The 19061-nt window shown below is 37.3% G+C and overlaps 1 protein-coding gene and 1 long non-coding RNA gene across 4 annotated transcripts; one reads left to right on the top strand and one right to left on the bottom strand.

Annotated features, from left to right (window-relative positions):
• Positions 1 to 4364: 4364 nt before the first annotated feature.
• On the top strand, positions 4365 to 11581 carry si:ch211-119o8.6. 3 transcript variants are annotated; one of them, XM_068224189.1, is made up of 5 exons: positions 4374 to 4418; positions 4737 to 4801; positions 9009 to 9182; positions 9279 to 9301; positions 9462 to 11581. In XM_068224189.1, the coding sequence occupies exons 1-5, from the start codon at positions 4394 to 4396 to the stop codon at positions 11194 to 11196; spliced, it is 2022 nt and encodes a 673-aa protein (XP_068080290.1). In that variant the 5' UTR covers positions 4374 to 4393; the 3' UTR covers positions 11197 to 11581.
• Positions 11582 to 12620: 1039 nt separating this feature from the next.
• Positions 12621 to 17496, bottom strand: LOC141378645 (uncharacterized). Its single transcript, XR_012393511.1, has 2 exons — positions 14013 to 17496; positions 12621 to 13858 (listed from the first exon to the last, which is right to left on the bottom strand). It is a non-coding gene; the product is annotated as an uncharacterized lncRNA (long non-coding RNA).
• Between the last annotated feature and the right edge of the window lie 1565 nt (positions 17497 to 19061).

Genomic DNA, 19061 nt, shown 5'->3' with positions numbered 1-19061 from the left:
GGGGGCAGCACAGTGGCTAGCACAATCGCCTCACAGCAAGAAGGTTGCTGATTCGCGTGCCGGCTGAGCCAGTTGGCATTTCAGTGTGGAGTTTGCATGTTCTCCCCGTGTTGGCGTGGGTTTCCTACAGGTGCTCTTGTTTTTCCCCACAATCCAAAGACATGCACTATAGGTGAATTGGGTAAGCTAAATTGGCCGTAGTGTATGTGAATCTAAGAATGTATGGGTGTTTCCCAGTGTTGGGTTGCAGCTGGAAGCGCATACGCTGCGTAAAACATACGCTGTATAAGTTTGTGGTTCGTTCTGCTGTGGCAATACCTCATGAATAAAGGAACTAAGCTAATAAGAAAATGAATGTTCAGATCAGGTCAACTAGTGATTTGCATGTTTAGTTGACTCTATTAAATGTCTGTGTATTTAGTTACCTTGGGCTTAAATCTGAAAATATAGTGAGAAAAGTTTAAAGCAATCTACTGTACAAAAACCGTCCATACATCAGCAATATACCTGTTTTACCTTTTGATGTTACTGAGCAAAATACCCATCAGTGGTTTTGCAGTTGTTATCTGCGCTGATAAATAGTCTACATATTCTGCCACAATTGGAAGAAGTTTTAAAGTGTTTCAAGCTTTATAGTATATAAAAGATTCTGCTAGCATCATTATAAGCTTTAGTTTTCTCTCTGCAGTAAACATTTATGTCTTATATCTTCTTCCTCGTATCATTCCAACCATGCAAGCTTTCCCTTTCCTCCACAGAATACAAAAGGAGATAAGGAACATTTTAGAAAATGTGATTTTAATTGAATGTTTATGCTGCTAGTTTAAAATAACATGAAATTAAATTATTAATTAATTCAAATTATTATTAATTCAAATTATTATAGAATAAAACACATTATAGTTCACCCTTAATGAGGAAAAACCGTTGTAATCTTAGTTGCTTATTTTGTTGAAAGTTCCTAAAATTGAACCTGAGACGAAAAACATTCAGCTGGTCGAGTGAAGTGATCCATGAGTTCTCTTCGCATTTGGCGGGAACCCAGCATCAGACTTTAGGTAACCTCACTTTGTGATTTTGTGTAGTCACTGACGAATGGTTTAAATAACATGGAGTTTGATGACATCGACACCACAGACGTCAATCTGGATGACGGCTACGTAGACGAAGAAAACATTGAGTTTTTAAACGACACAATTTTTTTTTTTTTTTTTCTCAGACTTGCGGAACTGAAGTCAAGGGTAGACTGGGCTCATTATGAACATACTGTACCACCACTGGAATGAGGGAGAGAAATTTTTGGGTGATAAACAATAACAATTTAAATAAAAACAAATATTATGGAAGTTAGTCTTTATACCAACATTCAGTGTTCAACAAAAGAAAGAAACTCAAACAGCTTTGTGACAAGAGAATGCATAATGATGAAATAATTTTCACTACACTACAATTTAACTACAGTGCTTCTGGAAAGTATTCATAGCGCTTCACTTTTTCCACATGTTTTATGTTACAGCCTTATTCCAAAATGGATTAAATTCATTTATTTCCTTAAAATTCTACACCCAATTCTCCATAATGACGAAAAAGGTTTTTGAAATGGTAGAAAATTTGTTAAAAATAAAAAAGCTGAAAAATCACATGTACATAAGTATTCACAGCCTTTGTCATAAAGCTCTAAATTGAGCTCAGGTACATTCTGTTTCCACTGATTCTTGAGATGGAGATCAGAAATGGTAAACTCAGTTGATTTGAAAAGGCATACACCTGTATGACATACCACTAGGACTCTTCCTAGAGCTGGTCGGCCATCTAAGCTGAGTGATCGGGGAGAAGGGCCTTAGTCAGGGAATTGATCAATAGCCCAATGGTCACTCTGTCTGAGCTCCAGCAGTCTTCTGTGGAGAGAGAAGAACCTTACTGAAGCACAACCATCTGTGCAGCAATCCACCAATCAGGCCTGTATTGTAGAGTAGCCAAACGGAAGCCACTCCTGCCTGGAATTTGCCAAAAGGGCATCTGAAGGACTCTCAGACAATAAAAAAACGAAATTCTCTGGTCTGATGAGACTAAAATTGAACACTTTGGAGTGAATGCCAGGCCCTAAGTTAGGAGAAAACCAGTCACCGCTCATCACCAGGCTAATACAATCCCTACTGTTTTTCAGCAGCAGGAACAGGAAGACTAGTCGGGATAGAGGGAAAGATGAATGCGTTCACCATCCAACCTGATAGAGCTTGAGAGGTACTGCGAAGAGGAATGGGCAAAAATTCCCAATGACATGTGTTGATGCTTGTGGCATCATATTCAAAAAGATTTGAGGCTGTGATTGCTTTAAGATTGTACAAATTTATAAAATTAACCACTACATCAAAAAGTTACTAGTTGCCCTGAGATTGCATTGCAAACAACCTTTCCAGGTCGCCCGTTCTGAAGTTGATCATCTCCACTATTTTGAGCTCTGTTAAGCTCCAGGTTGTTATGATTGCTGGCGATGACTGTGGTGTAGCCTACAAACCTCAGAAGGTTTTCAGTGAGAGTTTTCCAGAGCCTCAATAACTGCTGCCTATCTGTCAGAAAGCTGAAGATCCTCTGACAAGACTGGGTCAGTCTGAATGACAGAAGACCCGGCCTGATGGTACTGGAAGCCAAAATGAAGTCCACGAATAAGTTCTTGCTTCCAATTGCATCATCTACATCTGCAGGCAAGCACTGAGTATCTGGCAATATACCAGTCAGTTCTTTTAGGTTGGCCAACACCAGTCACTCAAAAGATGACTACAGATGTGATCGTGACATGTCTGTACTCATTAAGTTCAATGGAAGGATCTTGAAGTGGGACATTGAGTGAAAAAGGCCCAGCAAAGGTTGTTCTTCCTTCAAGAACTGAAGTTGTTCAACCTGACACTGAAGCTGCTGACACAGTTCTGCTCAGCCGTCATTGAGTCTGTCCTGTGTTCAAGTTTGGTTAGGTGACCAAATCAGACATCAGCAGAATAAAAAGAGCAGTCTGGATAGCACAGAGGATTATTGATGCCTGCCTGTCCAGCCCCCTGGAAAAAAAACAAGGTCAGGTACCATCAACACAGACTCATTCTTGTCCACAATCTATTTGAACTGATGCCGGCTGATTGCCAGCTCATTCACCAGGCATTATAGATCTAGGAACAGCTTCTTCCCACAAGCTCTTCCATTTTGAAGAGGTACATCTATTTTAACTGCAGTAGGAGCATTATTTACTTAGTCCTATTTATTTGACCACAAAGCCAGTCATATTGGTCTGTTTTGTGAGATTGAGATTGAAATATAATTTGAAGGTGGATGAAATAAGCTTTCCATTTGTAGTTTAGTATATATAATTATAAGTAAATAACAGTATTATTGTTATTATTATACAATTATTATTCTAAATAAATGACAGAATTAATTCTAAATGTAATTGGAAAACAATCTAAAGACACAACTGGAGTGATGCTAAGATAATTTAAGAAATCTTTTGCACGAATATTAATTTTACTCGAATTAAATTCCACAGATAATTCAACAGAATACAAAAAAGATTTATTCATTCAATCATTTTCTTTTCATCTTAGTCCCTTTTTTAATCTGGGGTCGCCACAGCGGAATGAACCGCCAACTTATCCAGCATATGTTTTACAAAGCAGATGCCCTTCCAGCTGCAACCCATCTCTGGGAAACATCCACACACACTCATTCACACACACACTCATACACTACGGACAATTTAGCTTACCCAATTCTCCTGTACCGCATGTCTTTGGACTGTGGGGGAAACCGGAGCACCCGGAGGAAATGTAACCCATGTAACAAACGCAGGAAGAACATGCAAACTCTACACAGAAACGCCAACTGACCAAGCCAAGGCTCGAACCATTGACCTTCTTGTTGTGAGACGACAGCACCACCTACAGCGCCACTGCATCGCCTACAAAAAAAAAAAAAGATGTTTTATAGAACTATCTGTTGTGTTGTCTTAGATCCAACTTATAGCCGAAAGTTAGGTTTATAAAGTCTAACCTCCCTGACTCATTATCCTTCATTTTTGCTTCATACAAAAAATCTATCAGGATCCTGGTATAGTGTGTAGTTTAGTTATGTGTAGTGAAATGTATCAAATTGATTCAATTCAATTCAGCTTTATTTGTATAGCGCTTTTACAAAATTGACCCATATGAATTTGTTTATCATCTATAAATAAGATTGATTTGTGTCATAACACTTGTTGTATTCTTTATTTGTTAAATGTGTGCACTGGAAGCTTCATTTCATTCTTTCAATATGATCCTGTCCATTAGATGGAGCCAGTGCTACTGATTGACCACTATTTGTCAGCTGAACTCATTGAATTGGACAAAGAGGAAGAAGCTGTGGCATGGAGAAGATCACAAAGAAGTTTGGTAAAAGACTTGATCTACTTACAAAACAACTAGTTGTCAACACACAATTAATTATATCTATTTTTTTGTTATCATGATGTAATTGTCCACCTTGTTTAAGCAGTAATATGGCTGCCATCTTGCCAGACACGCATCTTGTCTGCTATCTTTGCACTTCTTTAAAAGACTCTGTTGTTCTAAGATGTCTCCACTGCCTGTGTAAAAACTGTCTACAAAGCTACTGGGAGCTCAACAAGTCCCTGGAGTGTCCTGTTTGTTTGAAGGAGACACGCTGTTCTGTTCTTCTTCATCATTTAAGTATTTCTCGCTTTGCCTCAGAGGGTGAATTCTCTCAAGACAGCAACTTCAAACCACTTCATGTGGGGAACTTGGAAAGTGAAATGGTAAGTGAGCCGCTCTGGTGCCTAACTTAAGAAAAAGCCACACTTTTTATTTTGATTTCGTAAAGCTGTTACAGTTAATGGTCTGCTCTGATCCAGGTGTAGATTTTCAGGACTTTCTAATGAAAGCTGCAAAGTAGGAGAACTAAGCTAATTGAAAAAGATTTAACTCAAGTTTATTTTGAACTATGTTGGTATTTTATGGAATAAATAGCACAATAGAAATCATCTGTTTTAATTTGTCAAATGTACTATGTCCGTTTAAAAGGATTCATAATTCTATTGGATGCAAAAGTAGATGTTTTGAAGAATGCTGGCAATTAGTTGACATTCATAGTAGTGAAAAATACTATGAAAGTTAATGGCTACCGGTTTCCAACTTTCTCCAGAATATATCATTTTGTGATCAACAGAAAAAAAAATGGCCAAATTTTGAAAAAATGTCAGGTTGTGTGAATCATGACAGAATTATTTTTAGTTTTGGGAGACTATCCATGATTTAAGTCACTTTCCAGAGAGGAAAAACCAAGTCAAGCAGGCAAAGAATCGGTTATTAGCAGTTATGGTCACAATCATATTGAAAATTAAATAGATCATTTCAATGAGGTGATGTTATTTGCCCATGAACATTTCCTGCCTGTTGTCAAACTACTTCATAACTGTAACAAGAGGCGATTCAATCATGACTTGACATTAAAACAGCCATCATAACAATATTTATCAATATGTGGACGTTGGGATTCTCGAAGCTATGGAAATTAAAAATGTGAAACCTGAATTACGTTGAGACCATTGTTATTGTTTACATCTCTCAAAATGGTTTATACAGATATATGGCTGAACATTTTAAAGTTCTTAGCTGACTATAATGCTTATTAACTGCTGTATAAGGCTACGTTCACACTGCAAGGCTTCTCTAATCTGCCAATATCAGATTTCCAGTTTGAACAGATGATCTTAAACTGACACGCACGCGCAAAATTACAGTTGCGGACAGCACAAAATGGCTAATTATATTTGTATGAAGTAAGCACATTGTCAGATTAGGTTTAATATGATTATTGCTTCTTTCACAGACAATTGTAGGGCATTTTATGATCTGTATAGAGTTGTTCTGCTACTACTAATATGTATTTCACCATTTGAAACCTAAAATAAGGTCTTTTATGATTGAAAACACTGATCATTTGTGATTTTGTGTGCGCCTTTCTGACCGCCAGTGTGGTGAACTCATCAAGGGTTAAAGAGCAGTGGCAGATTGAACTGTGAAGTTTTCATATTCATATCATAATCTTTCATATTTGGTTTGTTAATGTATTCATTATTTAAGTGAAATGTAGCTGTTTTTTGTAGGCCTATGTGTTTTATTCATTTTATATACGCCATTTTTATGAACAAACTTTGATGTTAAGTCTAGCTGAATGGTATTTTTTTTGAAAGGTTAATGGTTAATGATTGGTTAAAAAGCGTCAGTTTTGCATTCCAATTTTTTTTCTAATGTAAACAACCAACTTTTTATAGTAAAGTATTTGCTCTGTGTGCTATTCTGCTATGCTGCTGAGGAGTAGATGATGTTTACAGCACAGAATATGACACATAATGATTGTGTAAAAGTGGCTTGAAATCTTACATAACCGTTCACAATGCGGTCACATTGCAAAACGTCAGATATGTATCTTTTTTAATACTACATATGAAAGTGGAACAAATCTGAATTGAAATGATCAGATTCCATGTGGTTTGAGCTGTTCACACTGTCAAAACAAAATCTGAGTCTCATGTGGGCAAAAGAAAATCTGATTTGCACCGCATTTGCCTGTAGTGTGAACGTAACTTATGAAACTTCTGACACTGATCCAATAATATTTTACTACTATAATTTTGGAATACAATGTAGATCTTTTAGATTAAAGCAGTGTTTCTCAACCACTTTCCTGGAGGACCACCAACCTTGCATGTTTTGGATGTCTCCTTTGTACGTCACACCCATTACAGATCTTTCAGTCTCTGCTAATGAGCTGATGATCTCAGTCAGGTGTGTTTGATTAAGACATGGGAAATGTGCAGAGCTGGTGGTCCTCCAGGAACATGGTTGACAAACACTGGATTTAAATATTTGCTTAATGAAGTTATATCTAGGGCAGAGACCTTCCCAGAAGCATGCATATTAATTCTACTTCACTATTTGTGTTTACATATGTGTAAACTTGTGAAATCTGTGTGACCCTAGTCCACAAAAGCAGTCATAGGTGTCTTTTTTTAAAGTTGAGATTGATGTTTGATTTTTATTGATGTAAGATTTGAAAGTATAAAATCTGATGGTTTAGATCTAAATACTGAGAAAACTGCTTTTAAAGTCTAAACCTATTGCTTAGCAATGCGCATTACTAATGATTAAAAGATCAAGCTTTGATATATTTACAGTAGGACATTTACAAGATGTCTTTATGGCACACAATCTATTCTTTTTTGCATAAAATAACATTTTTATTTTGTTGCACACATCTGTTTTTTTTTTTTTATCTTTTGACTAGTGTTGTGGTCCAGGATCACACATGTCTATGCTTGCATATCATGTTACATATTAAATATGACTGATAGAATGGGGGAGCTGTAGGGGAGCTTGACCTTCAGGAGGCATTTGACATGGTAGACCATCACATTTTATCATATAAATGACGATTTTTTGTGGTTAGGATTAATGATTTTGATAATTGAGTCAAAAAATGTTGTAAATTATTTGGGGCGTTTAATAGATGATAAATGATCTGGAGATGTTATGGCAAGAAAGTTTTTTATGAAGGTACAGTTGAAGTCAGAATTATTAGCCCCCTTGTTTATTTTATTCCCCATTTTCTGTTTAATGGAAAGATTTTTTTTCAACACATTTCTAAACATAATAGTTTTAATAACTGTTTTCTAATAACTGATTTATTTTACCTTTGCCATGATGACAGTAAATAATATTTGACTAGATATTTTTCAAGAAACTTCTATACAGCTTAAAGTGACATTTAAAGGCTTAATTAGGTTATCTAGGCAGGTTAGGGTATTTAGGCTAGTTATTGTATAACAATGGTTTGTTCTGTAGACTATCGGGGAAAAAATGCTGAAAGGGGATAATAATTTTGTCCTTAAAATGGTGTTTAAAAAATTCTATTTCTAGTCGAAATAAAAAAAATAGGACTTTCTCCAGAAGAAAAAATATTATCAGACATGCTGTGAAAATTTCCTTGCTCTGTTAAACATCATTTGGGAAATATTAAAAAAAAGAAAGAAAAAAATTCATAGTGGGGGGCGAATAATTCTGACTTCAACTGTATGTGGGAGAATCATGTTCTTAGCAAAGCAAGCTGATCTATTGGATGTTCATTCTTTAAAATTATTGGCAGGAGTTTAGATTCAACCCTATTTTGAGTAGCTGCTCACAGAGTATGAAGGAAAAATCGTCCTAGAGCACATTTGCACAAAGCGTTTTTTTAAAGAATAATGTATGTTAACTCTCATTAAAAGAGTATGTTTTTTAAAACCGGGAATAGTATGTAAAATGTTTAATAATGTGGTTGCTAGTTATTTAGTGAACTATTTTCAAATGGTGAGGAAACAGCATTCATGCAGTAATAGGGGTTGGGATTTTATATATTTGTTTGTTTAATTTAGAAGTCTAGTAGGGAAGAATATGTTTTATATACAAGTGCAATCATCTAAAACAAATTACCAAAATCGATCAAATGAAGAACTTAAGGTTTAAAAAAAAGTGATCTAAAGATGGTTGTTTGATGAGGATAATCTGTTTGCATGGTGGATGATAATGTTTTATTTTTATATGTTATTGTATTGTGAATGAGGTTACAGCTGGAAGGGCCTCCGCTGCGTAAAACATATGCTGGATAGGTTGGTGGTTCATTCCGCTTTGGCGACCCCTGATTAACCGAGGGACTAAGCGGAAAAGAAAATAAATTAATGAAGTAATACATGTATTTGTGAATAATTTTGTTCCCGTTTTAAAAAATGGAGCTTCTGTTTGTTTTATGCATCAACAGTTTTTGAAGCCATAGTTTGTTTTATTTAACAGCGAGGACCAAAATGGAAACAAGCTCAGGGCTTCATTCTGTTTTATCCTCGACAGTTTTTGTTTTTTATTGTATGGGATACTTGTATTTTTGTACCGCTTGTCTAAAATCTGTCAAATAAAAATTCAATTCAACAGCAATTAGAGGAGACAACCATATCTCAGGTAATGAGCACTATTCCCAGAATCAAAACAGAAGAGGACATGACTACCATAGTCCAGATGTTGATGGAGACCAAATATGAACCAGTGGAAACAAGCATTGATGATCTTATATACACACCTACAATCGAAGACATTTCCTCTGTAAAGGTAAGATGTCAAATCAACATACATCTTCCTACCAGAAAACCCCTTTTTTAAACACGTTCTTGTTTTTTTTTTTCTTGTTTTTTTTTCTTCCTTAAGAGGGAGCCATCCAATGAAGTCAGGTGAGTCTACCATAGTCTGATGAAATTCCAAAAATCTCTCATAGTACATAAATATTTTAAAACTTGAAATGTAAAATGGTACTTCAGCCTCTAAACCCCGGTGTTGTCGTCGAGTCATCTTGTAAAAGCATTTGATTAATGCATGATTTACTGCTTTTAGTAATGAAGAAATACACAGAGACTTGATGATACATGACACCGTTCCTACATCCAGTTCTGTTTTAATGGAACCCAATGACTCTGGAGAGCCTCCACATCTTTCAACCACAAAGACTTGTAGATCTTTAAGGTCCAACCTTTGTTTAAAATGTGGCAAGAGCTTTGAAAGAAAGTCTGACCTTAGAGCCCATGAGAAGGTTCACTCCCTGCAGAAGCCACACCAATGCTCTACCTGCGGAAAGAGTTATGTTGATAGACATGAGCTGTCCATGCACGAGCGGCTGCACACCGGTGAGAAGCTGTTTGACTGCTCTTACTGCAAGAAGAAGTTTGTTAGGGAGAGTGCACTGAAGTATCACTTGAGGAGCCACACAGGAGAGAAACCGTTTTCTTGCTCGCAATGTGGGAAGAGCTTTTCTCGAAGAAGTACCCTAAACACCCACTTGCGGTTACACATGGGCCACCTTCCCCATCAGTGTGATCATTGTGGGAAGCTTTTCAACACTGCGGCAGCCATGAGAGCCCACAGGGCAACCCATACCGGAGAGAGGCCTTTCCCTTGCCCGCAGTGTGACAAGAAGTTCATCTTCAAGGCTGAGCTGGAAGTTCACCTGGATGGCCATGCAGGCAACAAGCCGTTCAAATGCTCTGTGTGTGGGAAGGGATTCCTGAGGAAGCAAGAATGCAATGTTCACCAGACTATTCACCAAGACAAACGTTCCTTTCATTGCACCTACTGCGATAATAGCTTCAAAAGGCTGAGCCACCTCACGTCACACCTGAAGATCCATTACCCGGAATCCCCGCACAAATGCACATACTGCGAAAAGTCCTTCAAGCATCCCAACAGCCTCAAATTGCATGAGCGTCTTCACACCGGAGAGAAACCCTACAGTTGCGAACACTGCGGAAAAAGGTTCCCTTCTTCCGGAGATCGAACTAGACACCTTGCTGTACACTCTGAAGTCAAGTCCTACAAGTGTCCTAAGTGTGACAGGAGGTTTCGCTTTAAGAACAGTTTGCAGTCCCACCAGGTCATGCACACTGGAGAAAGGCCCTTCCACTGCAAGAAGTGTGGTAGGGACTTTGCTAGGCGCGCAAATCTCAAGGCGCATTCAGTGGTGCACACTGAAGAAAGAAGCTACAGCTGTTCTCAGTGCGGCCAAGCATTCAAGTGCTCCTCTACTCTCAAGAGCCACATGATAATCCATTCCAGCAAGACCCTTTTAGACTGCACCACCTGTGGCAAAACCTTCACTCGCCATGACACCTTGAAAAGGCATCAAGACATTCATGCAGGGATCAAAGTCTACAAGTGCACGGACTGCGGGAAATGCCTGAGCTCAGCAAGTTGCCTGAAGCTACACATGGAGGGTCACTCTGGGAATAAGAAAATGTACTACTGCGATGAATGTGAGAAGAGTTTCAGTTCCATGTCCTACCTGCAGAAGCACCGTCAGATGGCACACTCTGACGAGAAGCCGTTTGTGTGCCTCGAGTGCGGGGAGAGCTTTAACTCGGATGGGAAATTGGTTACTCACCAACTCCAACATTCAGGACGGATGGACCATGCTTGCACTGAGTGTGGGAAGAAGTTTGCAAGAAAAGAGACGTTAAGACGACATGTGAAGACGCACTCCGAGGAAAGGCCTTACCAGTGTTCAGACTGTGGGAAAGGATTCAAAAGGAGTGATCAACTAAAACAGCATACATTGATTCATTCCGAGAGAGTTTAAATGGATGATGTTTTCAACTTGGAAATTATGATTTCTACAAATGCAGGCTGTTAATATGCTTCAATCACATCGTTTTCCATCTGATCATCTTGCATTTGTCCAGGCATTTGAGTGAAGAAGAATCCCCCCACTTGAGTTCATTTAGATGGCATTTTGTATTAGTGGCACTAGATGGCAGTCTGTGCTTTGAGACAGAATTTGAATGAACTGTAAAGATGCCCAAAACCCAATGTTGTAGAACCTTCTGTAAAATCAAGAAAAGTAATTTATTTCAATGATAAAAGTGTATGAATTTAACGATGGGTTTGGGACAAATTGTGATTTAGTTTTGATTCAGAAAATTATGGATGTTTTGTTCTGTCATTAAAGACCCACAGTATCTAAATAATGATGTGATGTGCTTTTTATAAGAACCAGAAAGTCTCCAAAATAATAGTATTGCTTTTCAAACAATACTTCCATGTGTTTAGATTGAGTCTGACAACTGTTTAGGTGCTTAAATATCTAACAAAAGTCATTGGGTATGAAAATAAAAATGGATTTCGATGCAAATGGCACAGTTTCTGAAATTTTAGCCAGAGGACCAGCTTCTGTGATTTAAATATCTTTACTCAGTCTGAATCTGCGGTCTTGCATTACCTGCTCTTGTACCCAGAAGGTATGATAATCTCATGCACAATGAAGAGGGATCATAATGACGTATAAGGCTTTGGGTTAGCATTCCAAGTTGGATATTTTTCGAATCTGGTTTAAAGAAGGCAGAATTTAGCCTTACCGTTTAATGCTTATATCAGAATACAGTGCAACAAAACACATTCTTAGTTCTACAATTTGTGCTTCTAAGCTTTTTAGTGATCACTGATGTACAATTCTACAGCAGCACAGGTAGCTAAGAAATGTCCTAAAAAACTGAGCTGAAAATAGACGGAAATTATACATTTTCATGATAATGATAGTGTTCACGCTTCACACTCTGAAAAGACATTTTTGTGAGTTCCTCGCCCAGGCACTCATGCAGATCTTTTCATTCCGTGTCTTTTCCCAGATTCCTTTGATTCGGTTTCCAACCAATCAAGTGTTTTTCAGCATATTCCCATTCGTTCATGTGGCTGTTTGCAGACTCGCATTCCACTCCAGCTATTTCATTCCCAGTCGAACAAATAAACATAGTAAGAAATTCTAAGTCTGGTCAAGGGAGAGTCGCACTCTGTCTCCCTGACAACAGTCGCTAGGCAACTAACATTTGTCATCCCTTTTCTTTCTTACCTCATGTCCCGTTTCCAACCATCTGCCTTTAGAGTGAAGCCATCAAACCCTTTCAAATACAAATATAGTTCCTCACCTAGAGGAGCATCACTGCAGGCTTTAGCTGTTGGGTTGTTAGAATCATAAATGCAGCGACAAACCACAAGCACACGACAGGGCATCATTACAAATCCTCTTTATTTCTCTTCGTTTTCAAAGACAGAGTGGATAACATTCATCAATAGTGAATAACAAGTGAATGCTGCTGCCATGTTTGACCTCGGAACGTTTCCAGAACGTTGTGTTTTCGACGTTGTTGCATAAGCCTGTGTGGCCAGCCCCCACAGAAATGCACGGTCCTATGGCATATTCAGTGGATTTCATGAGATCATGTGTCGATGGGTCTAAAATGTGAACAGGTGAAAGTACAGACCATCTCTGTGGGCTCTGTGTCTCCTCTTATGGCTCTTGTTTATTAATAGGCTCACATGATATCATCATTAAACACTCATACAACTCCAGCCATATCAGTTTGTGGTAACCCTCACAATAAGGCTACGCTGATTTTACTGACTATACTGATTCTGACTGACTACCTTTAAAACCAGAGGGGGGAAATGGGTTGATAAAAATGATGTTCAAAAGGTATGTCATATGACTTGCATCAGTCTTGCTTAATGCATTGATTCTGATATTGCCCAATGCAGACAGAATCATTACATGGTTTCAACATGGTTTAAAATTGGACAGACCCGATTGCATCTGCTCTTGAGACAAAAATCAATTCAATACTGAGACTGCAGTTTGTGATTCACTGATTCAATTGATCCATTAAAAGAGAGTCTGCAGTTTATGATTCACTGATTCAAATGATCCTTTCAAATCTAGTTTGCAGATAATGACTCACTGCTTCAAATGATTCCTTTAGAGAGAGTTTGCAGTTAACAACTCAACAATTCAAATCGTCCATTCAAAGTGATTCTGCAGTTTATGATTCACTGATTCAAATGATCCATTCAGAGTGAGTCTGCAGTTTATGACTTGTTGATTCAAATGATCTGTTCAGAACAAGTCTGCAGTTTATGATTCACCTATTCAATTGATATGTACAAAACAAATTTGCAGTTAACAACTCACTGGTTCAAATGATTCATTTAGAGAGAGTCTGCAGTTTATGACTCACTGATTCAAACGATCCATTCAGAGAAAGTCTACAGTTCATGACTCTGATTCAAATGATAAATTTAGAATGAGTTGGCAGTTATCGACTCAGATTCAAACAATACTGTCAGAGTAAGTCTACATGTAATTTACAGAAATGATAAATGGATTCAAATTGAATAGTGTAAAATGTAAGGTACTAATACTGCATTTTTGGATTCTGGAATGCTTACATCAGAGGTGTCCAAACTCTGTCCTGGAGGGCCGGTGTCCTGCTGAGTTTAGCTCCAAATGCTTCAACGCACCTCCCAGGAAGTTTCTAGTATATCTTGTAAGAGCTTGATTTGCTGGTTCAGGTGTGTTTGATTAGGGAAGGAGCTAAACTCTCCAGGACACCGGCCCTCCAGGACTGAGTTTGGACATCCCTAGCTTACATGAAGTGCTTAAACGTGTCCATATTTGCGTATTTAGATTTCATCAGGTAGAATTTATGTTAAAACATGATATTTAAAAAAATAATCCAAATGAATCTCTGATGCTGTAGCACATAATAGACACAAAACTATTTTGGTTACACAATGTTAAAATTGTAACATGGCTTACCTTTGATAACATATACTGTATTTCTATTGTATGCACAAATTTTGTATTTATTAATAATTTTTTTGTAATACTAGGCTGTGTGATATATTTTACTTTTGCATGTTTGACACATTAATCAACAGTAGTTATTAGTATGTGAAAAGTTCTGTTAATAATTAACAATTTTTATAAATAATACAGAATTATGCTTTTATACTTGTAATCCTGAAAAAAAAAAGAAATTATATACCATTTTGAGGGACATAAACAATAACAATGGTCCTCAAGTATTTTCTGTTTTACATTTCTATTTTCCATAGCTTCCAAGAAGGTCCACATTTAATAATGTTATAATAGCTACTTTAATGTTAAGTTATGATTGAATGACCTCTTCTTATAGTTATGAAATAGGTTTGACAACAAGCAGGAAATGTTCATGGGCCAATGACATGACCACATTGAAAAGGTCTGTACTTTTCTGGAGTAATATTTCATTTAGATGTCAAGTAATTGCTTGATTTTTGTACTTTGTCCACCACTTTTCATTTGTGATCATATTGACAAAATACCAGGCTCAATCAGGGCCTGAGATGTCTCTGGGCATTCATTTTGGCAAGTCATAGGAACAGACCTTATTTTAACAACGCTCCTATCAACCAATCATTCATATTCTACAAGCAAAATCACAGTAAGCCTCATGATCAAGACTAATATGGGAAACACACAGTACACGCTTTAAGAGTACATGACAAAGTGGGCCATTCTCAATATTGCTTCTCCCAGCATCTGCTCTCTTTTTTTTTTTTTTTGGTGAAAAGGAGTTATTTAGGAAAGTGAGGTGTAAGCAGATTTAAAGTACTAGTTTTACCTGAAACCAGGGCTATATATGGCATTGATTAAAAGTGCCTTTTTCGATCTCTGAGATTCACATTTAGCTACTGTTTGCAGCTAAAGACCACACGCTATTTTACAGTTGACCCGTATGAAAGAAAAAGAGTCAGTTTATTCGTTTTAAAGGGACAGACTTGAGTGTGAACATGGCTTGCTTTCATTGTGTCAAATGAGTTCAGAGGCAATTGGACATAAGCGATTTATTCTCTAGAGTTTGTTCAGACGGACTCAAGGGACTCTATCAAAGCACTCTCTACAGACCAATCTGCTTTTCTCTGCCAACACTGATTGCCTAATATTGCCTGCTTTCTTATTTTATGCTCATTAAATAACTGTCTGTGAATTGCTCCCACTACATTTTAATTACGAGTGCATATAATTGCGCTTTTAATTTGAAGATAATATCAGAAGAATAACAACATTTTGTTGTTGCATTGCAACACGTCCCATTACCGTACATCCCAAAGCAATCAATTAGCAGGTGATTTTACCACCTCTCATAGTATGTGAATATTTCAGTACGCACTTTTGTCCTGATTGACTGAAGTCATTACTATGCGCCGAGGATTGCATTTAAGTAAGGATTTGTTTGAGGGAGAAATCATTAGTAGCTATTCACAAATATTGCTTCTGTTTGAAAATGTATCCCTGTTCAAAATTTCTGACAGGTTAATTAATTCTGTCTATTTTTTCAAAAGGATGTTAAATCGGCTGTACGCCACTTTTTCCCGTCAATCATTCATCATTACACATATGCAAACCGTTTTAGCAAGTGCTAATTCTGCTTGTAAACAAGGCCCTTGAAGGTACAATTCGCAATTACCGCAACTGGCCGGCTGTTTGTACTACAACTATAATAATAATAAAACAATCTTCTGAATATTATTATCATCACTCCTCCACAGTTCTGTGCTGATGCAGCCCCATATGTTGAACAAAGCTTTGCAATTAGTCTCAAAGCTAATTTCTCTGTCGTAAAATTTCTGTGTCATATGCGAGAGTGCATTAGGAAATATCTCTATTTGAGGGGCAACACATTTAGCATTTGGATAAGATTAGCGAATTAATATATATATTGGACTCGTTACATATCCATACATACAGTATGGATATGTAACGGAGGCCAGCTAGCAAAGTCCTATGCAGGTAAACCTTACTCCTCTGACCTCAAAAGGTGCTAGGGCCCATGGTCTTTAGCCTCCTTTTAAGAGCAACTGACTCCCATACAAAGAATTGCGGTTCCATCCCAGCTCAGACGGGGTTTGAGTGCAGAAATACTGGTTAGATACTTGTCGGGGCTCATTCGGGATAAGAGTAAGGTTTAGGGGGAAGAGTATAAATGAGGCTAGCTAGCGAAGTGCTATGCAGGTAAACCTCACTCCTCTCGCCTCCAAAGTGCTCTAGCGTCAATAGCAAGGGGCCATGATCTTTAGCCTCCTTGTAAGAGCAACTGATTCCAATATAAAAAATTGACAGTTCCATCCTAGCTAAGACTGGGTTTGGGTGCAGAAAGACCAGTTGCTTACATGTGGGGGCTCGCCTGGGATGGGAGTGAGGTTTAGGGAGGTGAGTGTAATGGAGGCCAGCTAGCGAAGTGCTATGCAAGTAAACCTCACTGCTCTGACCTCAAAAGGTGCTCTGGGACCATGGTCTTTAGCCTCCTTGTTAGAGAAACCGACTATAGTATCGCCGGTTCAATCGCAGCTCAGACCGGGTTGGGTGCAAAAGGACCCGTGGGTTACATATACTATATAATCTACATAAAGAACAGCTGACTGACATTGAGTTAACGCCATGTCTTAACCAGAAATGATGCAATTAAGTGACACCGTTTTGTTTTTTCCCATTTCTGTGCTGACAACAAATATCCCCACTCCCAATTACATCTAACCAGTTAAAAATCCCTGCACCATAAAACTGTATAAAGCATTAAATACTTTCCCATTGGCTGTAATATTGTGATAGAAAGTTAAGCGATGTTACAAAGTACCAATGATCACTTTTGATGAGGAAATAATCACTGGTTCTGCAAAAGTTTGCCAGGTTCACAGATCTCAAGAGAAAAATGTCACATTTTACACATTATCAGATACATGTCTTTCTTTTTTCTGTAAAAACATTAGTATGCATTTTTTTTTACACAGCTGTCTTTTGTTGTGGAATAATCTATTTCAGACAAACTCACACCTAAATGGTGTTAAAATAAATGAACTGTATTATCTAATTGAACATAATGTTTTGATTTTCTCTTCTTCTAGACATGCTAGTCTAAGTGAGACTACATCAGGTTAGGACACAGTGTTTTCTCAGAGCCGAAACCTCCTAAGACATTATTCCTGTTAGCAGTCGAATAATAGGGCTGCACAAAATATCGGAAAAATAATCACCAGGGTTTTTATTCAATGAAATACATTTATGCGCTGTGTTTTAAAGTGAAACATGACACTGTTTATCTACACAGTAGCAAATTATGAAGAAATTAAGACGTAATGACACAATTAGGACATAAGTATTAACATCGTATACTACTATACTATATACTATATATTGTAATAATACTACTACTTTTTTACTATATAGCCTATATCTTTATTTTGTTTAGCACTTATATCTACTATAAATCACAATAAAAATCATAGCCAGTCAAACTGAATAAGTCAAAAACAACAAGATTGTGGCCTCACCTATAATTTCTTTTCAGATTGTCTTTATGGTCAGTTAAAAATGGGTTTATTTAAGAGTTTATTTGATGTTGGTTTAATAAACTACCTGACAAAAGTTTTGTCATCGATCCCAGTTGTAAGAGAAACAACTAAAAACCTGACTTCTAGTTGATCCTTTGGAAAAATGGCTGAAGGTAGATTTTTCAGATGAATCTGTTGAACAGCATCTCAATCATCAAAAATACTGCAGATGAGCTATTGGAACCTGCATGGACCCAAGATTCTCACAGAAATCAGGCAAGTTTGGTGAAGGAAAAAATCATGGTTTGGGGTTACATTTAGCATGGGGGTGTGTGAGAGATCTGCAGAGTGGATGGCAACATCAAGACATTTGTGCTGCCCATTACATTACAAACCACAGTAGAGGGCAACTTTTTTCAGCAGGATAGCACTACTCATACTTTAGCCTCCAAATAAAGTTCCTGAAAGCAAAAAAATGTCAATGAGCTCCAGGATTGGCATTGAAGAGGAATCCAAAGAATCTTGCTGAACTCTGGGAGTCCTGCAAGAACACTTTCTTTGCTATTCCAGATGACTTAATTAAAACGGTTATTTGAGTCATTGCAGAGATGTATGGATGCAGTCGTCCAAGCTCATGGGAGTCATATACAGTAATAAACCTTTTTCCACTGCACCATGACTTTATATTCTATACTGTACACTATCTCTGTTAAGTGACAAGACTTTTGTCTAAGAAAGTCAGACCTTACTTTCCTAATTAAATTTCAAGGCATGATATTATTATCTTTTGGTAAAAAAGGCGTAATCTAGAGGCCTTTGCCTTTCATATAAGCCACTTCTGATACCAAATGATCAACTGGAAGTCAAATTATTATTTGTTGTTCCTAAAACATGGACAGGCGGTAAAACTTTTGTCAGGTAGTTTATATGTAATGCATGTTTCAGAGTGAAGCACAGCATTGTCTACAAATCAAATGAAGAAATAAAAGGCAACACAACAAACGATGCATTAGATAACATGAATTAACACTGAGAAATGTAGCGAAATAATGTTTTTTTTCTCATTAGTACACAACGTACTAACTATTGTTAACAAATATATTATCCACAAAAAGAGTTCTCTTAGTAAATGTAGAAACTAACAATTACTAAATAATAAATCAATGAATTCTGCAGACATATTTTTCACAAATAGTTCATGTTAACTAAAGCAAGTAACAAAATAAACATGACTAGTTTTACCAAATAAAGACACTGAAATGTTAGTGTTGTGTTTGCAAACCTTCAGACTAAAAAGACTTT

This window comes from Danio rerio, chromosome 2 (assembly GCF_049306965.1).
Source record: "Danio rerio strain Tuebingen ecotype United States chromosome 2, GRCz12tu, whole genome shotgun sequence".
NCBI classification, from domain to species: domain Eukaryota; kingdom Metazoa; phylum Chordata; class Actinopteri; order Cypriniformes; family Danionidae; genus Danio; species Danio rerio.
Note: the sequence above shows the minus strand (reverse complement) of the source record. Positions and strands in the feature narration are given on the sequence as shown.

Coding starts and splice junctions, on each gene's coding strand:
- si:ch211-119o8.6 (XM_068224189.1), top strand. CDS start 4,394: ATGGAGAAGATCACAAAGAAGTTTG. Junction 4,802..9,008: donor GGAACTTGGAAAGTGAAATG/GTAAGTGAGCCG, acceptor TCAATTCAACAG/CAATTAGAGGAGACAACCAT. Junction 9,302..9,461: donor GAGCCATCCAATGAAGTCAG/GTGAGTCTACCA, acceptor TACTGCTTTTAG/TAATGAAGAAATACACAGAG.